Genomic DNA, 17,101 nt, shown 5'->3' on the forward strand with positions numbered 1-17,101 from the left:
TGTTAACCTTTACTAACTCATAACTTCATGTTCTATCCTTTCTTCCTACAGAAATGTTGCAAGATTTTCAACACCCCAGAGGGTGTTGGGTAAGAACCAGACTGTGGAATTATCTTTTCTGGATGATGAGCAATCCCTTTCTTTTCTGCAGCGCATGTTCTTTTAAGTGATAAAAGTCATATTTAAATTCCGTATCTGTGATCTTCTTTTCCACCACACTTGGCACAATTGTCTGTGACCTATTTCTACCAGCATGAGGTTAAAAATCAAGGTACACCCACTGTTCCTGCTTGCTTCACAACCCTAAAGCCCTGCCTCCTACAAGAAATGGAGAAGCTCTCTGAGGTTCCGGAGCCAATGAAAGAGAATCAAGACTTAGTCTTATCAAGATCCAGGGAAATGTCTTTTTCCCCAGAACCAGGAACTAAATTGTAAAAGGTAAGCAGATTTCAGAGGAGACAGACGGCAACACCAGCTCTACCATCCTCGAAACATCTGAAGTCCCCTCGGTGAGGCTGCTATACAGTTGGTAATTATTTGTGCGCCTGTGTTTTGTCCCCAGTGGTCTGTTACTTGTATTTATAAGGAATATGTTTGCCTTCTCAGCACTGTAACCTCTAAGATTCTCTCTACAAACCTAGGTGGTTCCCTGTCCAAGCCAAATGACAGGCCCGTTTCAACTCGTCTCTTTAATCCGGTGTTCCAGATTTGGATGTAAAGCCTGCTATAAACCAAAGCAAAATTTTGCTATTTGGGCCACTAAATCATCTGACCAAAGACCTCTGGGACAAGAAGTTCCCCAGTATTTTAATTTTGCAAAGGATGTACTGGACCAATGGTCCCAACTAGAAAAGGTAAAACTTATTGCTTTCTAATTTTGGAAATATGGGCCGGTGACAACTGTCTAATTTATGACCAAAGATGATAAGATTCAAAACCGAAGTGTGCCTGGCACCAGAGTGCAAATTTGGAGGAGAGATATTATAGCAGTGATAAAGAACACAGATATGGCAGTCAGATAGAGCTGTGCTCAAATACTGGTTCTGTTACTAGCGAGTCATGTGACCTTAGCAAGCTACCCCATAGAAGCTTAGTTCTCCCTTGGTAAAATGGAGATATTAATGGTACCAGTTTCATAAGGATGCTGTTTTGTGGTTAAGTGCTGTTGAGTCAGTTCCAATTCTCAGTGACCCTGTACAGGGCTTCTGAGGAGCAGCTAGTGAGTTTGAACAACCAACCTTATGGTTCAAACTGACCATGCGGTTGAGTGCATTATCCTGCAGCACCACACATGGTGTGGTACACCATTTTCATAGGGTAGTTGAGATTAAATGAGATAAGATACTCGATGAAAAGCACAAAACTTGGTACCTAGTAAGCACTCAATTAAAGTTATTATCACTAGTAATTATCATCAGAATGATTTGATTTATTTCTAATCAACAAACATCTTTTGGGAATCTCCTAACATGTTCAAAATTTTAGATGCCAAACAGAAAACAAACCTTACATTCTAGTGCCTTGTTTGGAACCAACAGTTCCAAAGTTCTATAAGGAGCCCTGGTAGAACCGTGGAATAAACAGCGGGCTGCTAGGCAAACCACCAGTTGCTCTTCAAGAGAAACATGAGGCTATCTGCTCCCGTAAAGAATGATAGTCTGGGAAACCCTATTACAGGGTCTCTGTGAGTGTGAACTGACTTGATAGCAGGGGGTTTACAGAGTGCTGTAGGACAGGGAATAAGGGGATTACGTGAGATACATTTTCATAAGGATCCTAATGAGTGGGTCAAATTTCAACAAAGAGATACAGGAAGAGGAATCTAGACAAGCGCATCTGTATGAGTAGAACATGCAGTAAGAAAACACGAGAGTGTTCCTGGGCGTCTGGCTGCACATAGAACTGTATAGAGGAGCAGTGAGGTATGAGGAGAAAATGGCTGAAAATTTTGACGGAAATTTGACTGGAAGGCAAGGCCAGGAGTTTGGACCATATCTGGTGGTTGCAGAGAGCCCCTGAAGGTTTTTGAGTGATGCTTAAGACAGCTGCTAATTGAACCACAGGGTACACAGAAGGATGTTTTAGAACTGAAATCGGAATTACTCCCAGTCACAGAATGAAATGCTATCTCTGTTGTTTGCATCTGCAACAGTTCAAAGGAGAACCATAAAAAAATCTATGCAAATAGCTACAGGTCCATAGCCCATCCCCCAAAACCATAAAAATAGGGTTGGAAACAAATAGAAAGTTGATGGGGGGGGGTTGCTGTTTTTTTGTCAAATTGGGGGACACTGCTTTAATGAGAGATTCTAAAATAAAACTGTGTTAACTTCTGAGTTGTTCCAAGCCAGGTGAAGGGAACAGAAGAAAGTGGAGAGAAAGAGCTGGAGGAAGGGTGAGGGGAAAAGGTTTTAAAGGGAAAATCAATTTAGGAAAAAAAGAGAAGGAGGGAAGAAGCCAGGGAAAGATAGGGCGGAGAGGAGCGAGGTGGGTGAGAGGGTAATCTGTCATCTGGCGTGAAAGGGCGGTTCAACCAGAACAGAGGGACTGTGAACGTTCTAGGTGCCTGAATCTGTGCCTTCACTATGCAGTATTAAAAAGGAAATTCTTCCCTTTCAAAATTGTCATTGTATCAAACAACATGATTGTAAGAAGAAAAAAAAATGGTTCCAATAGCAGTCTCTACTCAGCTGGGTTCAATTATTCATTGCAATGGTCACTACAGATTCCGATGCCATACTCACAGAGATGGTGTTTATTTGGGAAGCTACCAGGTTATAAAGGAGCTCTGGTAGCATCGTGGTTACAAATCGGGCTGTGAACCACAAGGTCAGCAGTTCGAAACTACCAGCTGTTCCGTAAAGACTTTCTGCTCCCGTAAAGATTTACAGCCTCGGAAACCCTGTGCAGGGAAACTATGAGTCGGAATTGACTCCATGGCACGTAACAGTAACAACCAGGTTAAAATTCAGGTTCAGGAATGTTCGGGGCATAGTTCTTCCGGTCAGGACAGCCTCTCCCCAGCCATGCTTAACTGCAGGCTTCTCTCTGCCTGGACAATGTTACAAAGCACTGCTGGTTCATGATAACAAGACGTACCACTCCACTCCAAGCCTCAGCCTGAGAGCATCCCACTCTAGGTTCCAGGGTCAGCAAACTTAGTACCAAATCATGCTCCTGGAGGCCACCACTCTGCAAGCAAGTCTCCTGTCCAAAGTCACCCATCTTCATTTGTTCCTTGGCCTAGGAAGTCCACTGCTCTGTCTTGTTGTCTGGCTCTTGGCTCTGCTGCTGCTGTTCCTCAGCCTCTTCAGTCTCACAGCTCTCTGTCCTGGGAGGAGGAGGTTGGTTCAATGCACAGGGATCTTGGAGGCCAAAGGACACGCCCCACTCCTGGCTCTTTGTCTTCCATGGCGGTGAGATTGCCCCCTCCTGTTTGTGAGATGGATCGTTTAATACCCATGTAAGAGTTCCAAGTTTTACAACGACAGCTGACCCTGTTAACAGTCACAGTTGAATCATGTAACGCGTCAGCATCTTCCCCCACCTTTTCTTACCAAACTCATCAGGAAAAGTTGTTTGGTGGGCGTTTACAAAGACTATTGCTAGAAGAGACATTTAAAAGTTTTGCTGCACTGACATGGTGACCATCATGTCAAAAATGAAATATAAGATGACTACAAAATGTTTTATCACTGAAAAATAACTTTCATTGTGCAATGAATAAGGTATGTTTAGGGACAAGAATAGAACCAGAAGCAGGTAAGAGGAGGGCATTTTTTTCCAACAAAGAAGAACGTGTCCTGAAAAATATTTGCTACCTCTGGGCAAAGCTTGTTTCAGCACCCCAAAGGTTGAGTTTTCTCGGAAGTTTCTTCCCTCAGGCTGGCGTTGTTATTCAGCACGGTGCACCAGTAATGCCACGCTGGCTATTAAACATGAAAATAGTTCCAAACCAGTTGAGAAAGAGTCACTGCCTCAGTGCCTCAGGCATCCTATCCCTTCTCAAGATGTAGCCAGTCAAGGGGGAGAGCTGGTAAAGAGGTAGCTTCAGTCGCTGACTGATGTCTTGAACATCACCCGTTTAGGATTGGCGCAGAGGTTCTTTCCCAGCACTCTGGGAGATAAATGCCAAAGGACTGGAGATGAGATGGAGCTTTGAGAGGCTGGTTCGTTTCTCCCAGAAGGCAGCCAGCATCCTGTCAGACATCTGTACCCTCCGCCAAGGGGACCGGCTGATGATACTCCTACCTCCTTCATCTGAGACCTACTGGATTTACCTGGCCTGTGTGAGATTGGGTAAGGCACCAGACAGGGAACTCCGGGGTCAGGACCCACAGGGATGCCAGCCACATCATTCACAAAATGAAGGGATGTTAAAAGGCTATCCTCCGGATCCTTGAGTTCATCCCACTGGATGGCTTTTTTTTATTTTTAATTTTTAAAGAGGCCAGTTTGAAGTCAAGATCCACCATTTGCCACTTTGTAATGTTATGGCTCTCTGAGCCTCATATTCTTGTCTATGAAACAGAGACAATGAAAGTACCAGACTTCGGGGTTGTTATGAAATTTTAAAGCCTGTAAGCTGTATAAGGTGCTTAATTATCTGTCATTCCAAGGAAACATAAACCTCAGCTAACATCAGGGTAGCAGACTTAGCAACCCCACATTCCCCTCTCTGGGCTTCAGTTTTCCCATTTATAAACAGAGAGTGTGGGAACATGTCTAACCAGTTGCTGTCAAGTCAAATACGACTCATGGTTAACCCCTGTGTGTCAGAGTAGAACTGTGCTCCGTAGGGCGTTCAGGGGCTGACTTTGCAGAAGTAGGTCACCAGAACTTTCTTTGAGGTGCCTCTGGGTGGACTTGAACCTCCATCCTTTTAATCATCAGCCAGCACATTGATACTGCCAAGATACTCCGACCCTGTAAAGGGCCTACTACGTCCAGTTTTGTAGAGTCCTTCAGAATCACCCTCAATCAGAGCTAGATGGAGATGGTTTCACATACTGTTAGGACTCCTGGTGTGGTGGTGTGTAAGATCACTGGACTGTGAACCACAAGGTCGGCAGTTCACACGTACCAGCTGCTCTTCGGAAACCCTATACAAGGCCACTATGAGTCAGAGTTGACTCTATGGCAATTAACAACAACAACAGGATAGAGAAACTCTCTGTGGGCATTCCATCCTCACCTCTCAGACTTATACCGCCACATAAGTTCCACTGGCATGAACTAACTCACCACAGTGCGAAGCCAAGAATATCGTAAACAGCCCACCCTGGACACCAATCTCCTTTGTCTGCCATAGTACCTAACATTCTATTCTCAAGTCGGACACAGACATCTCTTTGGTGATTGGAAGGTTCCTATGGAAATACAAGTGTCAATGACATGGGAAAAACTTACATCACTATCAACTACCATGAATGGCCCACCCTATTGCTTTTGCCTTCTAAACCAGCTACAAGTTGAGATAGCTTAGAAAAGTGATTCAAAGAAAGGAGTGTTTTAGATTGTCAGGTGTGGGTAAGGTACACATGAAAGAAGAGGAAGTGATTCCTGTCCTAATGTCCTACCCAGACTCCCAAAGTTCCCCAACTTCCTGTGGAGTGATTTATCCTGAAGGACGAATGATCCGTATCTGAGAAAGGACACAGACCATTTCAGTCTGAGCCACCAGAAACTCTTTTTATCTGAGGCCAAGAATTTCTGGTGGCCCAGATTGATATCTTTGTTTTTTGACATGTGAGAGGGGTCTTTGGCAGCAGATTTGCCTAATGCAATATGCCACTTAAGTACTTGACTGCTGCTTCCATGAGTGTTGATTGTGGATCCAAGCAAAATGAAGTCTCTTTCCAAATTTGTTGTTGTTGTTAGTTGCCATCGAGTCGGTACCAACTCATAGCGACCTTATGCACAGCAGAACAAAACACTGCCCAATCCTGGGCCAACCTCATTATCGTTGCCATGCTTCAGCCCATTAATGCTGCCACTTTGCCAATCCATCTCGCTGGGGGTCTTTTCTTAGTCTCTGACCCTCCACCTTACCAAACATGATATCCTTCTCCAGCGACTGGTCCCTCCTGACAATATATCCAAAGTATGAGAGACAAATCATTAAAGAATTAACCTAAACTGTGATACTGGTTTGAAATGACATTCTAGATTCTTCTATGTACTCGGGTCTGTGTCTGGGCTGTCCATTTTATTTTAACTAGTTTATCCTAGTTCCAACAATATGCTATTTTTAATATCACCAGTGTAAGAAATGCCCAGCATACAATCTACAGGGCAGGTGCCTCACTTGAGGACTAATGTACACAGTTCAAATAAACCAGTCACTCATCGGAAACCCTATACAGGGTTGCTATGAGTCAGAACTGACTCGACAGCACTTAACAGCAACAATTTGGAAAGATAAAAGATGACCTCATATAATGTATTAAAATAAAATTTTAATTGGCCACAAAGAAAATGAAATGTTAAAAACGATATTTGACCTAGGAAGAAATCAAAAGTGATATCACAAGTTTCTTAGAGTCAAAATGAAAGTGCAATATAACAAAATGCATGAAATGCAGCAAATGTAATAGTCAGAGGAGAACTTACAGCTACAAATGCCTACATGAAGAAAGAAGAAAGATCTTAAATGAACAGCCTAAATCTACAACTCCAGGAACTAGAAGAGTAACCTAAGTGTAAACCTACCAGAAGAAAGGAAATAACAAAGACCAGAGCAGAAATTTTTTTTTGTTTTTAATTGAAAAGAGCTAATAGAGGAATTTAGAAAAGCTGAGGGATTCAAGGTCAACAAACAAAATCTAGTTGGGCTTCTATACATCTTATTGTTGTTGTTGTTGTTGTTAAGTGCCGTCAAGTCAGTTCCGACCCATAGTGACCCTGTAAAGAGTTTCCAAGGAGCAGCTGGTGAGCTGGAACTGCCAACCTTGCAGTTCATAACGACTTTGCAGTCCAGCACATTTACCCACAGCATCACACCAGGACTCCTAGCAACGAGAAATCTGAAAGGGAAACAACTCATTTACAATAGCATCTAAGAGAATGAAATGCCTAGGAATAAATCTAGCCATGGATGTGAAGGATTTATATAATGAAAACTATAAACACTGCTGAAAGATTAAGACTTAAATAAATGGAAAGATGTTCCATGTTCCATATTTGATTGAAAGACTTAATATTGTTAAGATATCAAAACTATTCAAAGCAATCTATATATTCAATTCAATCCCAATCAACATTCTAACACCTCTTTATAGAAATAGAAAAACCAATCCTTAACTTGATATGAAATGGCAAGAGGCCCTGAGTAGCTAGAACAATGTTGAAAGAACAAGTAGACGACTCACATGTTCTCATTTTGAATCATACTCTACAGCTCTAGTAATCAAAACAATGTGGTGCCAGTCTAACAACAAACACATAGACCAGGGGAGTAGAATTGAGAATTCTGAAATAAACTGCACATTTATGGCCTACTGATTTTTCACAAGGATATTAATGGGGAAACAAGAGTTTCTTTAATGAACAGAGTTGAGAAAATTGGATTTCCACATGCTAAAAAAATAATAGGATCCACGCAACATACCATACATCAAAACTAATTCCAAATGTGTTAAAGAACTAAATGTATAAATTAAAACCATAAAATTCTTAAGCAGAGGTAATATTATCAGGCCTAGCTTTTAACAATGGATTCTGCAATATAATCAATCACCAAAGCGTAAATAGCAAAAGACAAAATACATAAACGGGACCTCAGAAAAATTCAAGGTTTTTGTTCATCAAAAAATTATATCAAAAACATGAAAAGACAACTGGACGAATATCTTCAGAGACCATGTATCTGACAAGGATCTAATAACCAAAATATATTTCAAACTTTAACTACTTCACAAAGACAACCCAACCATAAAATAAACAAAGAAATTGACATTTCAGCAAAGAGGGCATTTAAATGACCATCTAACACACAAAAAGATACTCAGTAGTATCATTATCTATCAGAGAGGTAAGGATCAAAATTGCAATATCATTTCACTCCCACTAGAATGGGTAAGATAAAAATTTTAAAGTAAGTGTTGGCAAGGAAGTAGGGAAATTTGAACCCTTACCCACTGCCACTGTGGAAAACAGTGTGGTGGATCCTCAAAACACTAGAAGTAGAACTATGCTATGACCCAGTAATTCCAATTGGAGACTCGGAGACTTGTACACCAGCATTCACTGAAGCATCGTTCACAATAACCAAAAGTAGAAACAAGCTAAATATCCATGAACAGACGGATGGTTAAACAAAATACGGTATATTACATGCAGTGGAATACTATTCAACTAGTGGAAGAAATAGAGTCTTGATAAGTGGTACAATGTGAATGAAGCTGGAAGACATTATACTGAGTGAAAAAAGTCAATCACAAAAGGATATGTATTGGTATGACCTCACTTAAAGAGATAAGAAAGGGCAAATATATAGAGACCAAAGTTTATTAGTGGCTATAAGGAGTGGGAGGGAAGGGGGAAAGGAGAGGCTAATGATAGAAATACAGCATTGATTAAGGGTGGGTTGCAATCTGATTATTGTAATTGTTATCGATAAGTTGTACAGCTGTAAAAACTTGAACTGGAAAAAGCTGTGTGATCGATGCATATAACAACAAGAGTTAACTGTTGAAGTTACTTATGTACAGATAAAAACCTCATGGGATTTGATTGCTTGGTTTGGAGGTTTAGAGTCATGGTTTCATGAACCATCCCAGTTAACTGGCTTATGGCTTAGTAACAGATTAGTGCTCCAATTCTACCTCCTAATGCATAGGCAGTGCCTGGTGTCCAACACCTAGAAATGGCTAGCCAAGGCCCAACACAGTCTCTAGTCACAGTGCCAACAGAAGGAGAGTCTGGAATAGGATATGAAATGCGTGGCTAATTGACTCCATGAACAACTGTCTCCTTTGTCATTAGACCATAAGGACTAGATGGTGCTCAGCTACCAAGAGTGAACATTTTGATGAAACATTCTGATCAAAATGGGGGAAAGTAAAACAGACTTTCAAATTCTCACAGACTACAGACTCCCAGGTCGGATAAACCCCTAACTATTGCCCAAAACTTTAAACCAAAAGTATCATCTCAAGTCTTCTAAAACCAAAATTTAGCTCAACTAGTTAAAAAACAAAGGAAGCAACTTAAAGATTAGGTAGGAACTTTAGGGGGGGCAGTCCATTTATGTTACTGGAGGAGGAAGAACTCAAAAAAGGAGGGTGACAATAGTCCAACTAAAGAATACAATTAATGTCACTTAATGGTACAAGTAGAAACTGTTGAGTTGGTGTGTGTTTTGCTGTGTATATATGTATTGGTATATATGTGTATGTTTTATTTTTGTTGTTCAGGAATCAGCTTTGTGCCTGGGCCCTCCCTACTGACCGCCAAGGAAATTCTCTATCGATTAAACATATCTAGGGCTCAGTGCATTGTGGTCGATGAGACTGTGGCCCCAATTGTAGACTCTGTTGTGTCTAAATGCCCCACCTTGAAGACCAAGCTTCTGGTGTCAGATAAGAGCTGTGATGGGTGGCTGGATTTCAAGGAGTTGATTCGGTGAGTGAGAACCGAAAGTGAAGCACTGAGGAAGAAAATGTCTGATTTGGGAAGGGAGGATGATGTGTCAGGGGCACTGATAAAACTCAGATGATATCAGCAGAATAACTGGGTGAATACGAATAATGGTCATTGACTGAAAGCACATTATTCCCCAACAATCACACAAAAATTCCTGGTGTACTTTTCAAGCTCTTAATTGGAGTCAAAGTCTCATTTCCTGATTCATACCTAAGGGTTCAATCTGGGAGAGAGTGAAACAAGGGGAGGAGGATATAGACATGTAAATGACTAGTAGTATACACTCTGGTAGCATAGTGGTGATGAATCAGGCTGATAACCTCAAGGTTGCCAGTTCGAAACTACCAGCTGTTCTGCGGAAGAAAGATGAGGCCTTCTGCTCCCCTAAAGATTTACAGCCTCGGAAACCCTGTGCAGGGTAGCTATGAGTTGGAACCGACTCCATGGTACTTACCAACAACAAGTATACATTTTTAAATAACACTCACCCATAAATTTTCATTTATAAATACAAAAATACTTATTCAAACAATGGGACGATGCCATTTTCAACTTGAGTTTAGCTAAAAATTCATATTTCAGTGTCCAGGGATACATAGGTGAATAAGACAGGCAAAGTCCATGTCCTCACGGAGACAACGGTCTAGACAGATTATTGTTACAACGGCCATTCCAGGAGTGTTCTGTGATAATATTTATCCTTATTGCCTTTAAGTCTTGTGATCTACGCTGTGTCTTCTTTGATCCTGATAATTTTGTGCTGGCCCCTTGTTGTAGATTGCCTTTCCCTTCACCCAAGTTAATGTGTGCCTACCTGGTGTGGTTTTCAGTGATTAAATATTCAGAAATAGTTCGTCACTCTTTCTTCCTAGTCTGTCTTTGTCTGGAAGCTCATCTGAAACCTGTCCACCATGGGTAACCCTGCTGGTATTTAAAATATCGGTGATATAGCTTTCAGAATCACAGCAACTCACAAGTACCACAGTATGACAAACTGACAGATGAGTGGTGGCCGTCTGATACTGAAGGAGGAAGTCCAAGGTGCATTGAAGGAATTGTCAAAGAACAAGGCACCAGGAATTAATGGAATAAAAATTGAAATCTTTCAAGAAAGCAAGGCAGCACAGGAGGAACTCACTCATCTCTGCCAAGAAACTTGGAAGACAACTATCTGGCTGACTGATTGGAAGAGATCCATATTTGTGCCCATTCCAAAGAGAGGTGACCCAATGGAATACGGAAATCTGAACAAACTCTTGGATATCCCATGCGAGTAAAGTTTTACTAAACGTAATACAAAAACGGCTAAAATCATACAAAGAACTTTCAGAGGTTCAAGCCGGATTCAGAAGAGACTGTGGAACAAGGGATATCATTGCTGATGTCTGATGGATCTTGGCTGAAAAAGCAGAGAATATCAGAAAGATGTTTATCTGTGCTTTATTGACTATGCAAAGTCTTTTGATTGTGTGGATCATGACAAGCTATGGACAACATTGTGAAGTATGAATATTCTGGAAAACTTAATTGTGCTCATGAGGAATCTGTACCTGGACCAAGAAGCAGTTGTTCAAACAAAACATAGGAACACTGAATGTTTTAAAATTTAAAAAGGTATGCGACAAGGTTGTATTCTTTCATTGTACTTATTCAACCTGCATGCTGAGCAAATAATCTGAGAAGCTGGGTTATATGAAGAAAAATGTGGCACCAGGATTGGAGGAAGACTTATTAGCAACCTGCTATGTGCAGATGATACAACCTTGCTTGCTGAAAGTGAAGAAGACTTAAAACATTTACTGATGAAGATCAAAGAGCACAGCCTTCAGTATAGATTACATCTCAATGAAAAGAAAACAAAAATCCTCACCACTGGACCAATAAACAACATTCTTATCAACAAAGAAAAGACTGAAGTTGTCAAGGACTTCATTCTTCTTGGATCAACTATCAACATTCAAGGAAGCAGCAGTGAAAATCAAACACTTGGAGTGTGTGCAGAGGGATTTGACCAGTCATCAGATGGGCAGGGATGGTGGTAAGAACACGCCTCTGGTCCCAGAAGGTTGTATAAGGTAAAGGGGAGGTGCTGATGCAGTCCCGGGCAAGCTAAGCCAGTTATCTGGCTCCTGTGCCAATCAGAACACTGTCTACAATAATTCAAAATGGCCATGCTGTGCCAGTTAGAAGTTTACCACTCTATATACCTCCCTGTTTTCTGTTTTCATTTAGTCTCTTCCTCTCATTGGTATTTGATCTACTTCTTCATCTTTTATTTTCAAGATCTGAGTTTCAGGATGACAATCTGTTTCTGTTTCACTTGATTTCTCAGGTCTTTGTTGTAGAGGGTCTGGATGGTGTATCTGCCTAGCTCACCACCTCGGATCATCCTCTTTTGCAAAAAATTAATATAAATATTTTTTCAAGAAAAAAATCATCCCTTAATATACAGTAAAACCTGTATAAACTGAAACCTATATAAGGCGAAAACATGTAAGAGAAGAAAAATTCTAATATTTTCCACTAATAGCAATAAAACAATAGTAAGACTGCTTAGTGTGGGGGGCATGGTGCTGATGGTGGTGTGCAGTGGAGTTGGTTCTGACTCACTAAGACCTGTGTAGGGTTTCCGAGGCTGTAAATCTTTACAAGAGCAGAAAGCCTCATCTTTCTCCCACCTAACAGTTGGTGGTTTCAAACTGCAGATCTTGAGCCCAACTCGTAACCACTATGCTACCAGAGTTCCATTGATTTTGGGTAACACTTATACATGGTACTTCAATAAAATGATTCTGGTCCAATTAAAAAGAAAAGCGATAAGCCTGTATCCTGTTAATGGTAGAAAACTTGCAAGATGGGGAAAAATAAGGCAGTCCCAATGAGTTCTAGTTTTCACAAACTTCACTGTACATGGGCCACTATTTTCAAAATTGAAACAAATTGATTACCAAATTGAATCTAAAACTCACTGTGACCTCTTCCATGATTTACAGAGTTACCCTTCCAAAGCAAACCTGTGTGGACACCAAGAGTCAAGATCCAATGGCCTTCTTCTTCACCAACAAGACAACTGGAGCTCCTAAACTGGTCGAATACTCCCAGTATGGCTTAGGAATGCTATTTAGCCAGGCTTCAAGGTACAGTTCTCTTGTTGGGTAAAAGGAGAATTAATGACACGTGCCCAAAGTAAGAATGGAGTTTCTCACCCTAGTCTGCAGAAAATGTCAATATGAAGGGAAAGGACAGGTTTGAAAGCAGAGTGAGGAGGGTATACATGAAAGGGTCAAATGAAAATTGAGTCATAAATCTAAGAGCCTGAGAAGAGAGAGGAGGAGCCGTGTGTCTGTGTCAGTGGGGAAGGATCCAGGGAAGGACACTATTGTGTGTTGCTTGTTGCTCGATGCTACCAGACCCATGGTGAACAAGTATGTTGACCACGATGTGAAGTGACAAATGCAGCTCAAGTCACACTTGGGTTGTAGAGTCAGCAGCTAAGATAAAAAATGTATATCATCATGCTACCCTTTTAAAAATGTCCGTGTGTATGGTCACCTTTTATGTTGTTTAAAAAAGGTATTTGCATGAAATGTTTTTGAAATGTTCTTTTTGCCAGTGAATGTGACCCCCGTTCCTCTTCAATTTGACCTTCTTGGCATAATAAACTACATGATTGTCTGATCAAAACTGGCCAATACCAGTCCATTTCAGCTTGCTCATCTCTAGGATATTGATATTTATGCATTCCAATTCATTTCTGACAACTTCCAATTTCCTTAAGATGCATACTTCATACATTCCATGTTCTGATTATTAATGGATGTTTGCAGCTATTTCTTCTGCTTTTGAGTTAGCCCCCATCAGCAAATGAAGATCCTGACAGCTTTGCTCTATTTGCTTCATTATGTAAACTCTACTTTGATGAGGTAGCTCTTCCCCAGTCGTATTACGAGTGCCTTCCAGCCTGAAGGGCTCATCTTCCAGCACTGTATCTGGCAGTGTTCTGCTGCCATTCAGAATGTTTCCATTTTCCGGCACTATATCTGACAATGTTTCCCAGCTATTCACAGGGTTTCCAGTGTGTAAACATTACGCAGTCGGAAGTCCTTCTTCCTAGTCTGTCGAACTCTAGAATGTCCACATTAGACACTAATGATCAAATACAAGAACATCATACAGGAAGAAAGAAAAAGGTCATTTAAAAGAGAGAGAGAGAGAGAGAGAGAGAGAGAGAAAAGATCTAAATGGGTATCAGAAGAGACTCTGAAAATTGTTCTTGAGCATAGAGAAGCTAAAACAAATAGAAGAAATGAGGAATTAAAAGAGCTGAGCAGAAAATTTCAAAGGGTAGTTTCAAGAAGACAAAGTAAAGTCTTATGAAATATGCATCAAAAGAAGTTGGAAGCAATACAGAGTCAGTGTACCAGGCCACTGACTTCCAAGGCCACATTGTCACGATGGAACTAGAAACCCAGAGAGAGCTAGGCCATTTCTTTCAGACCACTCTTCAACCGTTTCCAGAGGTAGCATATGGAAGGTCGCCTGGTGGTCCAGTGTATCAGTCTCTTACTTCAACAGTGTTGGACGGAACCAATCTGGGGACCCCCACTTCCAGCCTCAGACCACCATCCAACATCCTCTTCAGGCACAGTCTCCTCTTTAGGACCATCTTCTTGGCCATCCCCTGTTTCCTGGAGCATGTAAACACCGGTTTGTTTTCTAGTTATCTGCAAATCCTCTATCAACCATGAGCTCTCAGCTCCATCAGAATTATTCCAACAAAGCAGAGGCTGACATCAACCATCTGGTCAATCTGCATCTGCCTGCCTCTTAAGCCTAGCGCTCTCTGGGCTTCTAGTTCCATAGTGACAATGTGGCCTTGGAAGGTCTGGGTACTGCTTCTGGGAGCTGACGACGAAGAAGCACAAGGGTAGTGTATCTTGAAGCTGTAATCCCAGCTGGGCAACTGCACTCTCTTCTTGGACTAGCAGAAGCTGCCCAAGATGCATGGGGTACAATCCTGGACATCATGGGAGCAGCCCTGGTCCTGGAGAAGAACCTAAGGCAGTCCCTTTTGAGCTGCATGTCATGAGTGTTACCCACACAGACCCCCACCTCTACGACTTTCTGGAGAACCGTTTCCTGAAAATTCTCAAAAATCTGGATGACTATTTGACCAATCTCTGCCGGCTGGCAGGTGCCCAGACAGGACTGGGTGAGTAGCCCTTTGAGAGGCTCACTCTCATGCAGGCTGAGGAGCCCGGGGAGCCTGCGGTCCTCAGACCTTCTGCCTGAACCTCTTACCTTCAGTCATAGAGGCAGCACTGTCAGCACCCGGGAGGCCTCTCTCCCTAGCTGGGTTCCTTTTAAAGAACACAAAGGAGATAACATAGGATCAAGAACCAATGGTACTGAAGGAAGAAGTTCAAGCTGCACTGAAGGCATTGGCAAAAAGCAAGGCTCTAAGAACTGCTGTAATGCAAACTGATACAGCACTGGGACCTCTCACTCACTCATCTATGTCCAGAAATTCGGGAAAAAATCCATATTTGTGCCCATTCCAAAGAGAGGTGACCCAACGGAATGCGGAAATCATCAAACTATAATTAATATCACATGCAAGTAAGAATTTGCTTAATATGACTCCAAAAATAGTTACAACTGTACACTGACAGGGAACTGCTAGAAATTTAAGCCAGATTCAGAAGAGGACATGGAACAAGGGATATCATGGCTGACATAAGATGGATCTTGAGTGAAAGCAGCGAATACCAGAAAGATGTTTACCTGTGCTTTATTGACTATGCAAAGGCTTTGGACTGTGTGAATCGTGCCAGAAGAACAAGCGAATGTGTTTTGGAAGAAGTACAGCCAGACTGCTCCTTAGAAGTGAGATGGAAAGACTTCATCTCACGTACTTTGTGATGTACTACCAGGAGAGACCTGCCCCAGGAGACAGAGAGGTGCTTGGTAAAGTAGATGGTCAGATAAAATACCCTCAAAAGGGCTGACTCAGTAGCTGCAAAGATGGGTTCAAGCGTAGCAACAATTGTGAGGGTGGCAGAGGATCAAGCAGGGTTTCATTTGTGCATAGGGTTGGAAGTGATTTAGCTAGACCTAACCAGCACAATCTTGGAGTAGATGACAGGCATTGTGAACTTGGTCGTATTGGGTGCTGGATGCTTTGTATTCTTGTCAACCGTCCTGGGCGTTGTTCAGGGTTGCAGGCAGTTTCTTGGGAAGAGTTTTGTTCTTTCAGGTCTTACCTTTCAGATTTGCTCAGCCGCCCTGGGGCAGTGCTCAGCAGACTGCTGACTGATGCCCACCCCTGAGCCAACATCTTCCCCAGTCTGCACCCTGAATAATGCTTTCTCATCTGACTGATAGGACCAGGCACAGCCTGACCTTGCTTCCTTCACCTCGTGTGCTGCTGTTGAGTTGACTGGCGATCCTGAGACACAGAGCAGAGCTGCCTTTTAGGGTTTCCTAGGCTGTCATCTTTACAGGAGCGGATCGCCAAGTCTTTTCTCCACAGAGCCGCTGGGTGGGTTCCAACCGCCAGTCCTGCCGTTAGTGGTTAAGCGCTTAACTGTCATGCCACTAGAGCTTCTTTTCTTCACTCTTATTGTTGTCGTTCTTGTCAAGTGCCGTCAAGTTGGTTCCCGCTCATAGGGACCCTGTATGAGGTTTCTGAGGAGCAGTTGGTGGGTTTGAAGCATCTACCTTGTGGTTAGTTAGGGGATAGGATTTACAGTACGAAGAATGGGTATTCCATAACACAACTGTGCTCATGAAGAACCTGTACATACATACACAAACAGGCACTTGTTAGAACCGAACAAGGGGATACTGAATGGTTCAAAATCAGTAAAGGCATGTGCCAGGGTTGTATCCTTTCACCATACTTATTCAATCTGTATGTTCAACAAATCTGAGAAGTTGGATTATATGAAGGAGAACATGGCATCAGGACTGGAGGAAGACTCATCAACAACTGCAATATGCAGATGATACAATCTTGCTTGCTGAAAGTGAAAAGGACTTAAAATACTGATAAAGATTAAAGACCACAGCCTTCAGTATGGAGTGTACCTCAGTGAAAAACATGGATCAATAAATAACATCATGATAAATGGAGAAAAGATTGAAGACTTCATTTTGCTTGGATCCAAAATCAACACTCATGGAAGGACTAATCAAGAAATCAAATGACATATTTCATCAGCTAAATCTGCTACACAAAACCTCTTTAAGATGTTAAAGAGCAAAGAGATCAATTTGAGGTCTGAGACGAACCTGACCCAAGCCATAGAATTGTAAATCATTTCATACGCATGAAAATACCATGGACTGTAAGAAAAACAAACAAATCTTTCTTGTAAGAAGGGGGGTGGGGCGCTACAAAAGCAAGAAGTAACTGGCTTACAAGCTTTCAAGAGGGAACCTAGATCCAGAGGGC

General features: G+C 41.9%; 1 protein-coding gene across 1 annotated transcript in view; it reads left to right on the forward strand.

The window, feature by feature from the left end:
- Positions 1-253: 253 nt before the first annotated feature.
- Positions 254-17,101, forward strand: part of LOC102821909 (chromosome unknown open reading frame, human C10orf129) — a 39,841-nt gene continuing 22,993 nt past the window's right edge. Inside the window, exons 1-6 of the mRNA XM_006875976.1 lie at positions 254-271; positions 416-438; positions 707-854; positions 4,089-4,299; positions 9,417-9,624; positions 12,639-12,782. Of these exons, the coding sequence (XP_006876038.1) occupies positions 254-271; positions 416-438; positions 707-854; positions 4,089-4,299; positions 9,417-9,624; positions 12,639-12,782 (752 nt within the window). The remainder of the gene's footprint in view (positions 272-415; positions 439-706; positions 855-4,088; positions 4,300-9,416; positions 9,625-12,638; positions 12,783-17,101) is intronic.

This window comes from Chrysochloris asiatica, unplaced genomic scaffold, assembly GCF_000296735.1.
Source record: "Chrysochloris asiatica unplaced genomic scaffold, ChrAsi1.0 scaffold00348, whole genome shotgun sequence".
NCBI lineage: Eukaryota > Metazoa > Chordata > Mammalia > Afrosoricida > Chrysochloridae > Chrysochloris > Chrysochloris asiatica.